Source organism: Xenia sp. Carnegie-2017, unplaced genomic scaffold (assembly GCF_021976095.1).
Source record: "Xenia sp. Carnegie-2017 unplaced genomic scaffold, XeniaSp_v1 HiC_scaffold_5, whole genome shotgun sequence".
NCBI classification, from domain to species: domain Eukaryota; kingdom Metazoa; phylum Cnidaria; class Anthozoa; order Malacalcyonacea; family Xeniidae; genus Xenia; species Xenia sp. Carnegie-2017.
In genome coordinates, this window is record NW_025813515.1 from 219,999 (window position 1) to 236,783 (window position 16,785).

At 36.6% G+C, this 16,785-nt stretch overlaps 2 protein-coding genes and 2 long non-coding RNA genes across 4 annotated transcripts; 3 read left to right on the forward strand and 1 right to left on the reverse strand.

The window, feature by feature from the left end:
- Positions 1–2,343: 2,343 nt before the first annotated feature.
- LOC124456439 lies at positions 2,344–3,915 on the forward strand. The gene has a single exon (XM_047006885.1). It carries the CDS (start codon positions 2,344–2,346, stop codon positions 3,913–3,915), a length of 1,572 nt encoding a protein of 523 aa, XP_046862841.1.
- A 1,082-nt stretch (positions 3,916–4,997) lies between these two features.
- LOC124456440 (P2X purinoceptor 7-like) lies at positions 4,998–5,612 on the forward strand. The gene has a single exon (XM_047006886.1). It carries the CDS (start codon positions 4,998–5,000, stop codon positions 5,610–5,612), a length of 615 nt encoding a protein of 204 aa, XP_046862842.1.
- Positions 5,613–7,459: 1,847 nt separating this feature from the next.
- LOC124456499 lies at positions 7,460–8,401 on the reverse strand. Its single transcript, XR_006952315.1, has 2 exons — positions 8,157–8,401; positions 7,460–7,714 (listed from the first exon to the last, which is right to left on the reverse strand). It is a non-coding gene; the product is annotated as an uncharacterized LOC124456499 (long non-coding RNA).
- A 4,176-nt stretch (positions 8,402–12,577) lies between these two features.
- Positions 12,578–13,036, forward strand: LOC124456500. Its single transcript, XR_006952316.1, has 2 exons — positions 12,578–12,702; positions 12,956–13,036. It is a non-coding gene; the product is annotated as an uncharacterized LOC124456500 (long non-coding RNA).
- Positions 13,037–16,785: the final 3,749 nt, after the last annotated feature.

Consider the following 16,785-nt stretch of genomic DNA (forward strand, 5'->3'; position numbering starts at 1 on the left):
AAAATTATAATTAAAAATTAGGGTGTATATACTTAACACTTCCTAAGTATTTTCTCTCTTAATTAATTCATGTTGTAATAGTGCACGTAAGTCACGAAATGTAAACATATAAATAGACTCAAATTTGTAATAGTCGAAGAGATTGTGTAGATTGTTCATTGCTAATAAACTCCATAAAACAAACCGAATCAGAGTGCAGATCAATTTTCTGGACGAACTCAGTGAATTCTGCGACAAGTGGTCCTTCGAGCCGGATAGTATGGAGGAGTTAGCAAGAAAGAAAAGAGTACGAGCAGGTCATCGCGGTTACCTGACGAAAGTTGTGGCGTCGGCAGCAGGCTTAGTCGACGCATTCGATGAACGAAGAAAGAATGACGCGGAACAGCAACGCGACAAAATCTTGGAGACAGTCGCTATGCTCCAAAAACTGGATGAAGACATCCTTAACTTGATTGCTGGGGACGAAGAAGCGTCAGAACTTGACATTGTCAGCGAAGTCGAGGAAGCTGGAAGAATAAGTTCTGAAGCAAGGTCGATGGCGAGGAAGCTTCGCCAAAAGATTGACGGCAATTGCGCTTCGGAAAATAGAATGAACAGTTCGTTAAGGTCCGACGGAGGAGCGTCGGTGACCAATAGAACAGTTTGCGCAAAATTGCCAAAGCTGCATGTTAAGCGGTTCAATGGAAATGTTTGCGAATGGCAGGATTTTTGGGATTCCTTCGAAAGCGCCATTCACGGAAATGGAAGTTTGTCCGACGTTGACAAATTCAATTATCTTCGGGGACTCTTAGGCGAACCAGCGAAGTCATGTATCGCGGGATATTCTTTGACTTCGGCGAACTACAACGCTGCAATAGACGCGTTGAAGGAACGCTATGGGAAGCCAGAATCGGTCCAACGAGCGCACATGCAAAACTTTTGAACTTAGATAGAGTGAAAGATCCGAGAGATATTACGTCTCTTCGTCACTTGTGTGATAGTGTCGAAGCACATCATCGAGGTTTGGATGCATTGGGAGTGGACAGCGCTACGTATTCATCAATCGTGGTACCTTACGTTTTGAACTTGATACCGGAATCGATTCGATTGTTGATCACGAGAGGCGAAAACTTCCATCAGTGGGATATGGACGATATGTTAAGAGCGTTAAAGTGCGAAGTTGAGCTGCGAGAAGAGCATCGAGTTCAGAGAGCAACGAGAACGGCATGGTGATCCTGAGAAGTCATCAAATGGGGCCAGGCGGAACGATACGAAAACAGCAAGCGCCCTCCTGACAAAATCGGGACCGGTTCGTTGCGCATTCTGCCTGGGATGTCATCGGCATGAAGAATGTGAGAAGATCAAGTCAATTGAGGAACGTAAGAATATTATTAAGAAATACGGTCGTTGTTATATTTGTTTGGAAAAGGACCACATGGCTCGTGACTGTCACAACAATATTAAATGTAGTATATGTAAGAAGAATCACCACAAGGCTCTGTGTGATTCGGGAAAGGAAAGTAAGCCCCAGGGAACTGTTGGACAAGGGGAGGTTGGGAATGTAGATGCCAATAGTAGTAATACTCTATTTGTAAGTCCTAAGAATAGTTGTGAAAAAGCAGGATGCAATGTTGCTTTGCAAACTGCACAAGCAAAACTGGTTGTTAGTAAGTCGGGACGAGTAAGGGTTTTGTTGGATTCTGGGAGTCAGAGATCATTTGTTACTGAAAGGACGGCTAAAGCGTTGGGATGTAAAGTCGTTCGTGAAGAAAATCTGAGAATAGGAACGTTTGGGAAAAGGGCTTTAGAGAACGAGTTGAGAAGGGTTGTGCGATTGGATTTGAGTTCGTTGTCGGGTGGTGAAGTCGTATCTATCGAGGCATATGTTGTACCAGAAATATCAGTAATTAGTAATCAACATTTGGAGGTGGTTCGAAATAACTTTGAACATTTGAAGGGGTTGTGGTTGTCTGATGTTTGTAAGGTAAATGAGGAATTGGAGGTAAACGTACTCGTGGGTGCGGATTACTTGTGGTCGTTGCAGAAAGGTCGTATTATGCGAGGGAAGCAGGGGAGCCTGCTATCGAGACGGTGCTTGGATGGGTAGTTTCAGGGCCGGTTGGAAGCACGGATAAGAATCAACCCGCCACTGCTCAGGTAAATTTTTGCTCCGCTAATAAAACTTGTATCAACGTAGAAAACTTTTGGGATTTAGAAAGCCTAGGAATTAAGGACAAAGTAAGCGATGTGCATGAATCGGTCATAAACGATCTTAGTTTTGACGGTACGCGTTATTCAGTGGGTTTGCCCTGGAGGGAGGGTCACGATCCTTTACCTACTAACTATGACTTAAGTCTTAAGAGAATGAAGGGACAAATCAGACGACTGGGTAAGAACCCAGAATTACTGAAGGAATATGACACTATCATTAAGGCCCAAGAAGAGTTAGGCATCATAGAGAGGGTAGGAAAAGATAGTGTGATTAATTCTCATGCCAAAATACATTACATGCCTCATCAAGCTGTCGTGCGAAAGGATGCCAAGACGACAAAGGTTAGAGTGGTTTATGACGCAAGCGCTAAAGTACTCAAGTCAAGTGTCTCTTTGAATGATTGTTTGCATATCGGACCTTCACTTAATCCACTTTTGTTTGATATTCTGCTTAGGTTCCGTGAGCAAAGAATAGTGCTAATAGCGGACATAGAGAAGGCCTTCCTAAACATTGAAGTGCACGAAAGGGATCGAGATAGCCTAAGGTTTTTGTGGGTAGATGATGTACTGCGCAATAATTTGAATCTTGTAGTTTACCGTTTTTGTAGAGTCGTATTTGGGGTGAATTCGTCACCATTTTTGCTTAATTCGACGTTAAGGCATCATATTAGCAAATATTTACAGTGCGATAGGGAATTTTCAGAAAAACTGCTAAAAAGCTTTTACGTGGACGATCTTGCCAGCGGTGAATCTAGTACAGAGCGAGCGTATCAGCTATATCGTAAGGCCAACGAACGCATGAATGAAGGCGGATTTAAGTTACGCAAATGGCGGACTAATGATAGTGCGTTAAGATCGCAAATTGAAGACGATGTGCGTGACGTGGAAAGTAGTTGTGTTGATGAGCAAACGTATGCGAAAACCACGCTTGCTCAAGTACAGGGTCAATTTGGTAAAGTATTAGGGTTGGAATGGGATAGCGTCGGGGACGTAATAATATTCGATTTCGAAAATTTGAGTGCGAAAGCGGAAAACACGGAACCGACGAAGAGAAATGTGTTGAGTCTGTTGGCTTGTATCTTCGATCCATTAGGGCTCTTGAGTCCTACGATTGTTAAAGCTAAAATTCTCTTTCAAGATATTTGTTACAGTGGCGTGGATTGGGACGATACATTGCCTAAAAGTGTGAAAGAGAAGTGGGAGAAGTGGTTGAGAGATCTAAAGGAGGCAAAGAGTGTTTCAATAGGCAGGTACTCGAGCGGCGTGACTGACACATCTGGCTCAGAATCAAAGCAGAGATATTTTTTGCATGGATTTGGGGATGCGTCAAAGCGAGCTTATTGTGCGGTTGTGTATCTAGTTGTTTTGAACGGTAACGATGTTCGTGTTAAGTTGATTGCCAGCAAAACAAGAGTAGCCCCGATGAAAGAACTTAGTATTCCGCGGTTAGAATTAATGGCAGCTAGAATATTGGCTCATTTAATGTCTGCAGTCAGGAAAGCGTTAGAGTCAGAGTATAATTTTGAGGGCGTTAAGTATTGGACTGATAGTATGACTGTTTTGTATTCGATAGTCAACTCAGGCAATTGGAAGCAATTTGTTCAGCATAGAGTTGACGAAATATTAAGGCTTAGTTCAAAAACAGAGTGCAGATCAATTTTCTGGACGAACTCAGTGAATTCTGCGACAGGTGACGTTGTTGTTGTAGCTGACGGAGACGTGTGAAGTGTCTACGGTATAACGTCCAAGATTCAGCAAGATTAAATATAGAACGACAATATCCAAAATATAGTAAAAAACAAATTCCGAAGAAAGTGTCGGCTGAACATTATTGTCTGCTGGAATTGGTTAAATTGTCGGCTGGACATGGTTTTTGATACTATCCAAGACCTGGTTGTCTGCGATTTGTATTGGATTAACCTTCTCTCAGGCTTCATGGTTTACATAATATGCTTTTTTTGCCATACTTTAAAATGTACAATCTACACTGAAATTTGTTACTTTTGAAGGTAGCACAAAATTTATATTATAATTTCCCATAACTTTACAATTTCAGTGAGCAACATACAGTTTCAGCCTTTATTTCAACATAAAACAAAGCTTTTTGTGTCGCAGGAAACTAGTTATTTTGCACGAGAATGGTATTTAGAAACTATAGTCAAGCTGTCGTAGAAAACTATAAGACATAATAACACACACACACTGGCTTAGCTAATTCGCGTCTTTTCTGTTTAAATGTGAAAAGTAATTTCCCGTCATTTGTTTTCCGCTTTAATTCACCACTTCTACGGCGCGTGCACGTGTATCTATGACGTCATTAAAAATGTAAGCAAAGTCAAAGTTCGGACATTGAAAGCTTCGTTCACTATGATGCAATAGTAAAAAGATATTGTAGCTCAGGAAAGGATTAGGTTATATTAAAAACGATTATTAGCATGTATGCCAAAATGTTAAGTAAAATACGCAAAACAATCCCATAAAATTATCGTAATGCTGGAGCCGCGCGTCGCGCTAAAAAATTAACTTAAAGGACATTGGCAACGAAAATTTTCATGGCATATTTTTGAACCTTTGTGATGTCTAACAACTAAAATAGAAAAATTTTTTCTCAAAAATATTTTGTTGCTGAGATATTTGCAGCAAAAGTTTTATAAATTTCGCCATCTTGGATAAAATTTTGATAAAAAAATCTCGAGCGGTAGTGACGTTATTGGCTGGTGAGCAGTCAAAACAACAATACAATATACTTTGTGATTGACTGCGTTACAACACATTTAAAGCGTATTTTACGGGTTTTTTTTGCTGTAATGGATGACATACACGAAAATCAACCGGGTGAGGTTCTGCCCTATCAATATGAACCTGAAGTGAAGGCCGAAACTAGTGAAGAAAGCGGTTCCGAACAGGAGAGTGAGCAGAGCGACTTGTCCTCGTCGGAGGATGAAATACATGCTGAATTTGAGAAAGCAAATGCTTTGCGCCTTCAAACTCTTAGTTGGTGTAAGTGTGGACATTGTACTTTGTCAAAAAAGGCAATAGAGTGTTTTTGTTGCCACGAAAACGCGCTTGAATACGATGAGTATGAGGCTTTGCTAGGCCAAATAGAAACTCAAGGAGTAAATTGCTTGACAACACACCAAGAATTTAGGAACAATATGCTGTCAGAAAGTGTGTTAAAGATAGACGTGTGTCGGCATCTTGAAGAAAACTGGCCCCTGTCTGATGAGGAGCTGGCGAGAATACACAAGCTGTATCGATTAGTTGCCTATCAAAGATGTTCTAGGTGGATTTTTCAAATTTTGGGGAAGAAACATCGAAGACCATTTCCTGCTTGTGTTTATGCTAGCATACGAAAACGCTTCGCGTCTCCAGACGGACTTTATACACATTTGAAATACGCATGTTATCACGAAAGACCCTAAATTTAGTCTTAGACAGACGCTCTTTGATGTTCTTTGTTATGGTCTGCAATTGCGAGCCATATCATTGTCAAAGGATTGTCACGAACTGCGCAAAAGCAAAATGCATGAGTGATCCACCCAAAACTTGTATTCATTCATAAGTTATAAAGTTAAACGAAAAGTGTACTTGTACATTGTGCACGCAAACACGCAGTAAAACATTACGGATAAACGAAACTCTACAGTCAAGAACAAAACATAGCGGCTTAGAGCTTACACCTATATAAAACTACATAATCTTTCAAAGACTCTTATGTATATAAATAATAAATTACACGTATAACTCATTTGTTGGTCACAGGTTTGTAATATGGGAAAATGAAATATTTCTATTGCACGAAATGTGCAGTGTATAAGACGCGCTTGTTGTTGTCTGGGCTTACACTTGGTATGTCGGCAAAACCTAGTTGTAAGATCTGCTAAAATAAACGTTTCTACGTCTTATAACGACTAAATATTGGAAAAGTATATAAGCGTGATAAACTATACAACTTTTGTTAATCTTAACAACCGCCGACTGTTGTTTTTGTTTTAAAATTCCAGTGAACAAATGTGCTATATATTATTATAATACTATTATTTTATATTGTGTCATTCAGTGGACACCAGCCAATGACGTCAGTAATGTATTCCGCATAATTTAGCATAGGGCTTTTTTTCCAAAATGGCGGATAAGGATTCAACTTTATGTCAAATTTTCTCAACAGCAAAATTCAAAAGAGACACGAAAACACGAAATTAAGTATTCCATAGCTATCTATGATAAACGTATGAAAAAAAAATTTTCGTTGCCAATGTCCTTTAAGCGCTATAGAGATGTCCATTTACGGAAAATGTACTTAGGTTTGATGTTTACCTTTTCTTGCAACGCATTGACTTACTAAAGATTATCGAGACATGATGTACACAATTTCCTGTGTAGATCTTGTGCGTATACAAATTATGGTTTTGCAGTCTTTTAGAGGAAGTTTATCTCATTTTCTTTTGTCTTTAATGCATTCGGCGCATATAAAGTTCAACATTTGAAAATGGCAATGAAATAATCACTAATAAGTTGATTATGTATTAACGTTCCTTCTGTAAAATAAGCATGAACGACAAAACTATTTCTCTTTCTGTATATTTATGTCTCATTTCACATGGTTCGTTCACTTTGGTGACTGTATTTTTATTCTTTTGTCAACGCTTGGTTTTATTTGACACCTGCTGAGCTGAGCGTTTCAATTTAAACTAAAGCTTTTTTGTAGGATTTCATGTTTCTGACGCATGAGTTTGGGGACGTAAGATTAAAGAAAGGGGCATGCAGGTGGGGATAAAACATTCGTATTCGGCAAGATCGAATGCCTAAAGTATGTTTATAATATTACAGTAAATTTTCACTTGTAACATAGCATAAATATATTGTCTAATTTATTATATAGCTAGTACCTGTAATTAGTAAAGTGTAGAACACAAGTTTTAGCCTGTGTTTTACCATTTTAGCCTGCTACAGCTACCACAACCCTACTCTTTTACAAACACCTTTAATGTGTTTGACAATCTTAGACGATGCAAATACCCTAGCTCAAGTTATCTAACCCAAACAGAAAAAAATAATTTACTCCATTAAATTACAAATATGAAACATTAAAAACAATGAATTTCAAAGAATTCAAGACAACAAATCATGCATATATGAATATGAACCGCCCAATTTACAATTGACCTAACTGTTGCTTTTCTGGAAAGTATCCTTAACATATGATTTCTAAGAACAATCAAAATTACAATTTCTAAGAATAATAAAAATCAGAATTTCGAAGAGCAATAAAAATTACTATTTAATTATTACATTATACACAAAAGCATACTGGTATAAGATAATTGTCCAAAGAAAACTATTTTCTTAAAAATCATTATGTGAGAGTCATTGCTGTCTCCATCATTTGAATAATGATGATTTATACGTTGTATTTACAGTTACACTCAATCTCAGGTAAGGTCAATTATCACTTAGTTCAGCGATGACTTATTTGTTCTATGTTAACAGAACGTTTCCCAATCATTACTTCCGCTGGCGATATCTGAAAAACTCAAAAAACGTTAATGAGACTTATTGAAGAATCAAGGTCATTTCAACTATGTAAATGTAGTTTCGTTCAATAGAGGACGGTTACAATAGTTACAGCAGTCATATCCCCATTTTAAAATACTTTGCAGCTAACCCTATTTGAGCTATTTTGGTTCTTATTTTATATTCTGTGTTATCTTTACGATTATCTAGGTGTAGGAACGTATCTTTTTCATTACCTTTTATAAATGATTCCAAGTACAATGGAGTACAGTACGCAATAGAAATGATAAAGATCGAGTAGTTTCTTGTTATCGACAGTACTTGACACAATCGGAGAATACACTCATATTACAATATATAGTTACTACATTATTTAGGTGGTGCAAGTACTATACTTCAAAACACAACAAATGTTATTTTCAGTGATTAATTGATTATAGAAAGTTCTTCACCTTTCTAAACTTCACCCATTTCATTTGTTTCCTCATGGTATTCATCAGTTACTCTCATAACTGCCTCCCACCAAAGATTACCACTAAGAGTAAATGTGCGACCAGTGGCTTTCTCGTATCGGAAGATATGAGGTGTATACGGTTTCGACCAGGTATTTGTAAAACGGTCGTACTTCATGACGTCGCCCCATAATGGACGCATAACTTTAAATCTCACCTCGATATTTGTTGCACTTGAAGAAATATTCACTCTTCCCATCACCACTTACTTCTTCTGTGACTTTTCTTTCGTTTAAATAATAGGTTACAATCATCTTTGAGAACCATGAACCTTTGGAGTAATATTTAATGGTTTTCTGGTCAACTGCTCTTGGCTTATATCGTCGAGAATTGAGTGTTGTTGGGTCTTTGACGCAAAATTTTCATTATTTGAGCAGGTTGAATTTCTTTGAGGGCAATAAATTTCGTCAGTTGATAAAAAACCCATTTCTTTTGTTTCTCCATACTCATTACTGACTCCCATAACTGCCTCCCAACAAAGATTACCACTAAGAGTAAATGTGCGATTTTTGCTTTTGGTATCGGAAGATGTGAGGTGTATATGGTTTTAACCAGGTCTTGTTAAAACGATCGTACGTCATGACATCACCCCAAAATGGACGCATAACTTTAAATCTCACTTCGACATTTGTTGCGCTTGCAGAAATATTCACTCTTTCTCCATTACCACTTACTTCTTCTGTGACTTTTCCTTCGTTTAAATAATAAGTTACGATCATCTTTGAGATCCATGATCCCTCAAAGTAATACTGAATGGTTTTTTTGGTCAATTGTTCTTGGCTTGTTTCATCGGCAATTGAGCGTCGCTGTGTTTTTGACGCAAAATTTTCATTATTTGTGCAGGTTGAATTACTTTGATTGAAATCGATTTCTACTGTTGACGAAAAATTTCTCTCTGTTTGAGAGCTATGTGTCAGGGTTTTTGCAGATGCTCCATACTTTACGTTTGAATTGTTCTCACTTAGTAAAAAATCATTTGCTCCTACCTGTAACTCATCAATTGAAGTTTCTTCAAACACTTTATTGTATGATTGTTTTGTTCTTTCTCTTCGCTGATTGTTCTCCTTTTCCTTTAATTCCTTAGGCGCAAATTCATTCTCATTTGTTTCATCATCATTCTCACCGTTTTCTTGAGTTAGATAAAACTCGTGTATTAGTTCCTGTAACCCGTCAACATCCTCTCCACCAAATGAATTTTCTTCGTTTTCCTGTAGATGCAATAACTCCTGGTCTTGATTCTCATTCTCACTTACAAGTGTTGTCAGATCTAGCTTTTTAGCCGAACTATCTACGAGCTCGTAAGCAGCGTCGTAAGATTTTCAATTGCAACTCTCGACGCCAAAATAGCAGCTCTTTTACCAACAAGGCGCAATAGTTTAACTGTATTTTGTCCAGTCGTACGTAAAAGCTTGCTCTATTAAGTCACCTTCAATCGTTGGTGCGGCCGCAGATGAACCACTATCAACTAAAGGTTTAGTAACTGCACCTGCTGCTATACCAGCCGTCGCTCCTATCAATCCTCCCAATAGGGCGTGAATTATGACCTTCTTTAGAGCAATGTTTTCTTTGTCAACTAATTTCCTTGAGAGAATAGAGCTCAAAGACATTATTACTCCACCAATACCACCATTAGCTGCTCCCATTCCAATAAATTTACCAATCGAAACCGCACTTGACGATAATGCTGCGTTTCCAATGCCTACTATTCCTGCTGTGATGCCAGCGGACGCACCTCCAACGAAGACACCTGCAGCTCCACCTATCAACGCTTTTTTTGATCCATTTCTCAGAATCCATTCCATCAATAACAGATCGTTCTTTTAGGCATTCACCTGAAGATTGTAAGCCGGCGCCGAATAACGCTCCACCAGCTATTGATCCTAATGTTACAAAAACTGGTGCACCGAGACCAGCCGTTAAAACAGAACAGGTGATCCCGCCGACAGCTAATAAAGAAGAGAATACAAGAAAACCAAGTCGCTTCCAAAAAGCTTTAAGTTGCTTTACACTCCCGCATTCAGATGAAAAAAATTGCTTTCCACCGTTTTAAAGAAAACCATCCTTGTTGATAGTCAAAGTGGTTGTGATATTGAGCTCGATATTCATCATTTAACAAAATTTCCTTTGCGTGAATTATCTTTTCTGCTATTTCCTTATTGCCATTAGGCTTGTCGGGATGCCATATAAGCATCATTTTAAGAAATCCTGTTTTGACCGCTTTTTTTAAGTCATTTACATTCATTTTACGAACTTCTTTCATGTTTAATCCTAGTTGTTCATACAAGTCTCCAGAGGGCAATTCGTTTTCTCGATTTATGTGGCGACCGATTGTTTGCCTGCCATTTTCGTTTACAGTATTTCGTTGACAAGTTAATGATTCATTTATAGTTATCACTTCAATATCGTTGCAATTCTTGGGTCCAAGAAGCTTCTTTTCATTTCTATTGTCTATATGCGCAAAATTTCAAACTTGAATGATTCCTTATGATGATAGCGATGATTCTCTGTTGGTTGGAGGGTTTTTGAAGAAGTCGGAAACTTGCAAAAAGGAGACCAACCTTTGTAATAGTTTACAGTGATTTTAACATTGGAATGGTTTTCAACGACTAAGCATTTATATTGATCATCCGCCATTGAGTTTTGTTTTTTAAACTCTTAATTATCCAATTTTCTTTAGGAGACACTGTCGCTTTAATGTTCAAAGTTCTGCTTGATATGTCATCACATTAGTTCCTAAGAAAAATATCATTGTAAAACTGAAGTATTAACATTTTCTAATTGCAGACTTGGAGATTGCGGATGATTGCCTCTTCTGAACCTCCAGATGTGCTTTGGTATAAATGTTACTGAGGAGTAGTCTACCGAAATGCATCGTGTCGTTTAATTTAGAACTATTGGGTCCGTGCTTTTTATTTAAAACAGTTCTTTTAAGAACTGTCAACTTGTTATATTACTTTTACCATTCACTATGGTATTTGCTATCTTTAGAACTATTTTCAGATTTGTCACCACGACAAAGTCCCTATGTTATTATTTAAGAAAGCGCTATAATGGTGTTGAGGTTCGTGACCTGAATAAATTGGTGAGACTTAGAGGAAAGGTTCGCTCGGTGGTAGCAGCAATCCAGAATTTTACGATAACTGACCGCGCGCTCCTCGCTCTTATGGCTAAACACGTCAGCAAAAGTGCTTTTTTATTTTATTTTGTTTTGTTTTTTTTTTGAAAAAGAAATCTAACAAATAACTGATTCGCAAGTGATCTCATTAATTTTTTCTGTATATACCTAAGTCAAAATAACTCATGGGAGAACTGCATTTGAACTATGTCTACAAATCATAAATGCATGAAGCAAGTTTAAAATTGAGTTGTAATTTCAACATAATTTTCATGTTTCATAGTCCCATATTCTCATCGTGTTGATTTTTTAGTAATATTTCAAAATATTGTCATAAATCCTTCAAGATTATTTGGAATGTATAAAAACACAAGCTTTATAGTTACGTCATTCACCGTCAAGATTGTGAAACTCTGTGAAATATAAGTACTAACAGTCTCTTTGGAGGTTTCTAGCAACAATGAAAAAACACTCCAATACTTGGATGAATACTTTTTTACGATCAAGACTATCATATTCAATTATCCTTATATGGCATTCCTACAGCTCAATGAAATTTGAACCAATCAAAAAATCCAGTTTATTAAAATTTCATTTTAAAATGAGTAATGTAATAGTCCGTGATCTGTGACCGATTTTCTTTCATTCCCGTTGGACACCTCAAGGAAGGTCGTGAAAATTCAAGACAGAACGACTTTACATGCTTAACGCAGTTTTACTTCTTGTCATCTCCAAAAAGCTGCAGTTTTATTGCTATATTACATTAAAATTTTAAAATTTGTAGCTCATTACAATTTCGGAATCCGCCATTTTCCTTAAGAAACTTCATGTTATTTATATTTTGTGTGCTAGTGCCAGACCTAATAGAGAGCTATTCCGCACGATAATACTGGCAACATAAATAAAATGTCTGAAAGAAATACATGTTTCACTCTTGCATTAGGTTGGATTTTAGCAATTGTTGCGAAGATAATGTTTTGAAAGTTATAATCGTATTGTGCAAGAGAAGGCGCGCTTTTTTTAAAGGTCTGTCTCGAATTCGTCGTCAATGTCATCTAAAAACTCCTCTTCCTCAACATCATTGTCGACATCAATATCTACATTCGTGCATGCAGTACACGACCATACATCTGTGTACTTCACTACGGCTTTGTTACATGAACAACGTTGGGAGTTACAGCCACGTTGCAGCCAGTCTTACAACCACAATGAACGTTATCAAGTAGGGAATTCGGCGCTAGGGAATGGTCATCCATACGATTTCAGACTTGCAGTTTCCCGTCACTCGTTTGCCACCCATTTTCATCCGGAGGAGTAATATCCATTTGTGGTTGTAAACAGAAAGGCCAAAGCGCGGCTTGGTACAAAAATGTAAGTTCCATAAACTTCCATTGCTAATCAAGAGTTAGTGTAAATATTGCTAAAGTCATTCTTATTGCATTCTGTATACAACTGAGAGGTATTTTGCAAAAAGAAGTTAAAAATCTCAGTTAAGAAGCATAAAATCTCAAAACACCAAGCTAGAACTCAACATTATATGATTCTTAGAACAAACTTAGCTACTATTTGTTTACAATATGTCAGAAGTGGTAAACTTTTGTATTTTCAACAATCTCTTTCATAGGTTGTGATGATTGTTAATCTTCAGTTAAGGCTTTATGCTCAAGATCATGTTTTACAGTTCAAGAAAGAATATTTTTCAGTGAGCCATTTCAGAAGCCAGAAAGCTGGGGTTTTGCTTGGGTTGAAACTTGTTTTATTGTAAATTTGATTAGCGAGGACTTTCATAGAAAAAAGTTGTCTTTGTCATACCATGAAAAGGAGAGTGAAAGACTTCTGGCACATTGATTGAAAAAGTGATCCTGTATATATATATATTTCTCAACAAGAAATGTAGTTATGATTCTGATCTATACATACTAATTTACTAATTTACTGTGTCCTTTGATAAAAGTTTATAATGTTGATTTAAAATAAAGAATATCTGAATTATTTTTGAAGTCATTCTTTTTATAATCAATGCATGGAAACAGCAACTAAAGATGGTTTTGGGACATTGATATGTAATGGAGACAAGATCCTCTGTTAGAAGTGAGCAAGCACTTTAATGTTTAGTGTAGGTTCTACAAAACCAAAAAAATGTTGTCCTTCTATATTTAAAAAGAGAAATTTCAGAATTCTACTCTTCCAAAGTAAAGAATGGACTTCACTTATCCTATGTGGAGTGACCTTGTGGAAAGAGTGGTCAAAACATTGAATCAAAGTAATTCTTGTGTTTAGTGAGTCTTATAGCCTGATAGCAATACTTTTAAAACTTTATTTTTGCTCTTGCATCACTTAAAGCAGGTTAATCACAAAGGCATGTACTTTATGAAACATAGCTGTAAGCTGCTAAATGTTTGTTCTACAATTTTTACATTTATCTTAGGCCTGTGCATAATGATGTGCCTCTTTAAAAGCTTATTAACAAAAAATTCTTTAGTGGTAATGATCAATTTCTTACCAAGCTTTAGTGATTAAGGAAAAATTTATGGAAAGATGCGTTGCTATCCTTCGAAAAGTGAAGTTGCGCACTATTTAACCATGAGTTCTTAAAACTGACAAGATTTAGGTCTAAAACAGGCTTCTCCTATGTTGATACATAAGTGCAAAGGTGACAGTTTAGGTTTGCTTCCAAAATTTTCGACAGAATTCTTCATTTAAAACTTACATTTTACTTGGACTTTATTAAGAGTCTCGCCTTTTTGCCACCTTTCAAGATGGCACCCGTAAATAAATTTGCCTCACCATGACAACGGCAGTTAGATACAAACAGTTCCGCACAAAAAAAATGGCGACATAAAAACTGCAGCTTTTTAGAAGTGACAATAAAAAGAATATCAAACAGCAAGTGACTTTCTATCTAATTTGAAAATTTTTTGACCTTCCTTGAGGTGTCCAACGAAACTCATTTTTAAAGCATATTTTTGAGGCACAGATCACGGACTATAAGGTCAAATAGTTGGAGCGCTACTGAATAACACAAATATAGCATAATGCTATTTTCTGTGTTTCTTAATAACATTGCGACTATTTAACTTTATGTTTATCGTCATATTGGCAAGTGGAATGCTTATGAAAATCTACGTTAACATCAGTATAAGATTCATTTTTTTTCAGTATGAAGCGGGATTCTTTCACTGAAGGGCAATCATGTATTGCCTAACATTAACATCGGTATATGTTACTGTATACTTAATATTGAATTCGAAACAAAAATGAACAAGAATATTCAGTTGATTAATCTCTGATAAACCTTTCACCTTTACTTGTCACAAGGTCCAGACTTAAAGCGCAAAGCTCTCTACATTTTAGTTGACTCTTCGCGTTCACAAGGAAGAGGAGTAGAAGGTTAAAACACAAATGTTGTGAGATAAGGTAGTTATTGTAAAATGGATAATGTTGTTGATGTGAAAATGAAACTGTCGAGAACTATAATAAAAATGAACGACAGTCTTCAAATACAAAGACAAACAAATATATTTTTGTCTTCGAAGTTTTCTTCTCAAGATGTGATTTCAAAATCCAAAAAACTATCTAATAAAACCGATGACAATTTAGCTAGTTTGGTCATAGACACGTTTTTATTCTCAAAAATGATTTCTTTTACTAGGAATCAATGTAATATGTCTACAATCAACGAACACGTCATCCAAACTCACCGTTTTTTATTGAAGACGATTGTCAACGATAAATATTGTTCGTGTTTTATTCACGCTATGCTTCTTGTACAGGAAAGATGCTCGTTGTTGTTGTTGACAGTTCTAGACTTCAGACAAACATTCCACGAAGGTAAACTTCATAACCAACTATCAGGTCTGTATGGGATAATTTGAACTGCGCAATAGCTTTATAATTAGGTTGTTATGTACAGTGCTGCCACTCTAATATTTCAAATTTCACTACGTGATGGAATTTAACTACTTGGGTGCTTTTCACTCAGTGATTTCACAAAACACGACAGGATTACATTACAGGATTACTATTTTGTTATAACTACACGCAAATAATGTCGTTTTTAGGAAGTAATAAAATGCTAGTAATTTTCAACCGCAAAACAAAGTAATAATTCATTTACTTAGAGAGAATGACATAAATAAATGGAACATAGAACGATAATATCCAAAATATGGTAAAAAAAAATTCCGAAGAAAGTGATGGCTGGACATTATTGTCGGCTGGAATCGGTTAAATTGTCGGCTGGACATGGTTTTTGATAGTATCCAAGACCTGGTTGTCTGCGGTATGTATTGGATTACCCTTCGCTCAGGCTGCACGGTTTACATAATCTGCTTTTTTCCATACTTTAAAATGTACAATCTACACTAAAATTTGTTACTTTTGATGGTAGCACCAAATTTATATTATAATTTCCGATAACTTAACAATCTCAGTGAGCAACATACAGTTTCAGCCTTTATTTCAACATAGAACAAAGCTTTTCGTGTCGTAGGAAACTAGTTATTTTGTGCGAGAATGGTTTTTAGAAACTATAGTCAAGCTGTAGTAGAAAACTATACGACATAATAACACACACACTCTGGCTTAGCTATTTCGCGTCTTTTCAGTCTTAAATGTGAAAAGTAATTTTCCGCCATCCGTTTTCCGCTTTAATTCATCACTTTTACGGCAGCGTGCACGTGTATCTATGACGTCATTAAAAGTGTAAGCAAAGTCAAAGTTCGGAAATAGAAACCTTCTTACATTATGATGCAATAGTAAAAAGATATTGTGGCTCAGGAAAGGATTAGGAAACATTAAAAAGGATTCTTAGCCATTATCCAAATATGCTTAGAAAAAATACGCAAAACAATCCCATAAAATTATCGTAATGCTGGAGCCGCGCGTCGCGCTAAAAATGAGCTTAAGCGCTATAGAGATGTCCATTTACGGAGAATGTACTTAGGTTTGATGCTTACCTTTTCTTGCAACGCATTTGCTTACTAAAGATTATCGAGACATGATGTACACCATTTCCTGTCTAGAAAAGTCTATTTTCTCTCTACTTTTGCCAAGAACTATTTTAAACACGCTTATTTTATATCTTTGTATTTTGAAATAGCGTTCCCATTGAAAGAAACAGTGAGAGGACTCGTGTAGAAATTATTGAAGGTTTCTTCAACAGTTGAATTTATGTAATTTCATACCAAATAAGCTGCGTGTCATCTAAAACCTTTGTACTTAGCCGTAATTTTTAATTACTTGAAGACAGCTATAGCAATCATTCATTTTTACCGTTTGTAATGTACATAGTTACAAACATAGAATAGGCATTAGACACATGTACTAAGCAAGACTATATTTATGATACTCCAATGAGGGATGATAATTGACAAGATATCTCACAATTCATCGTGAGGGAATTTTTTAAGTCGTTTTCCGTTATCATGTTGAAATTATCATTCAATGGCACAT

Excerpts from the sequence above, each read along its gene's own strand:
- LOC124456440 (XM_047006886.1), top strand. The coding sequence starts at position 4,998 with ATGGATGACATACACGAAAATCAACCGGGTGAGGTTCTGCCCTATCAA.
- LOC124456439 (XM_047006885.1), top strand. The coding sequence starts at position 2,344 with ATGAAGGGACAAATCAGACGACTGGGTAAGAACCCAGAATTACTGAAG.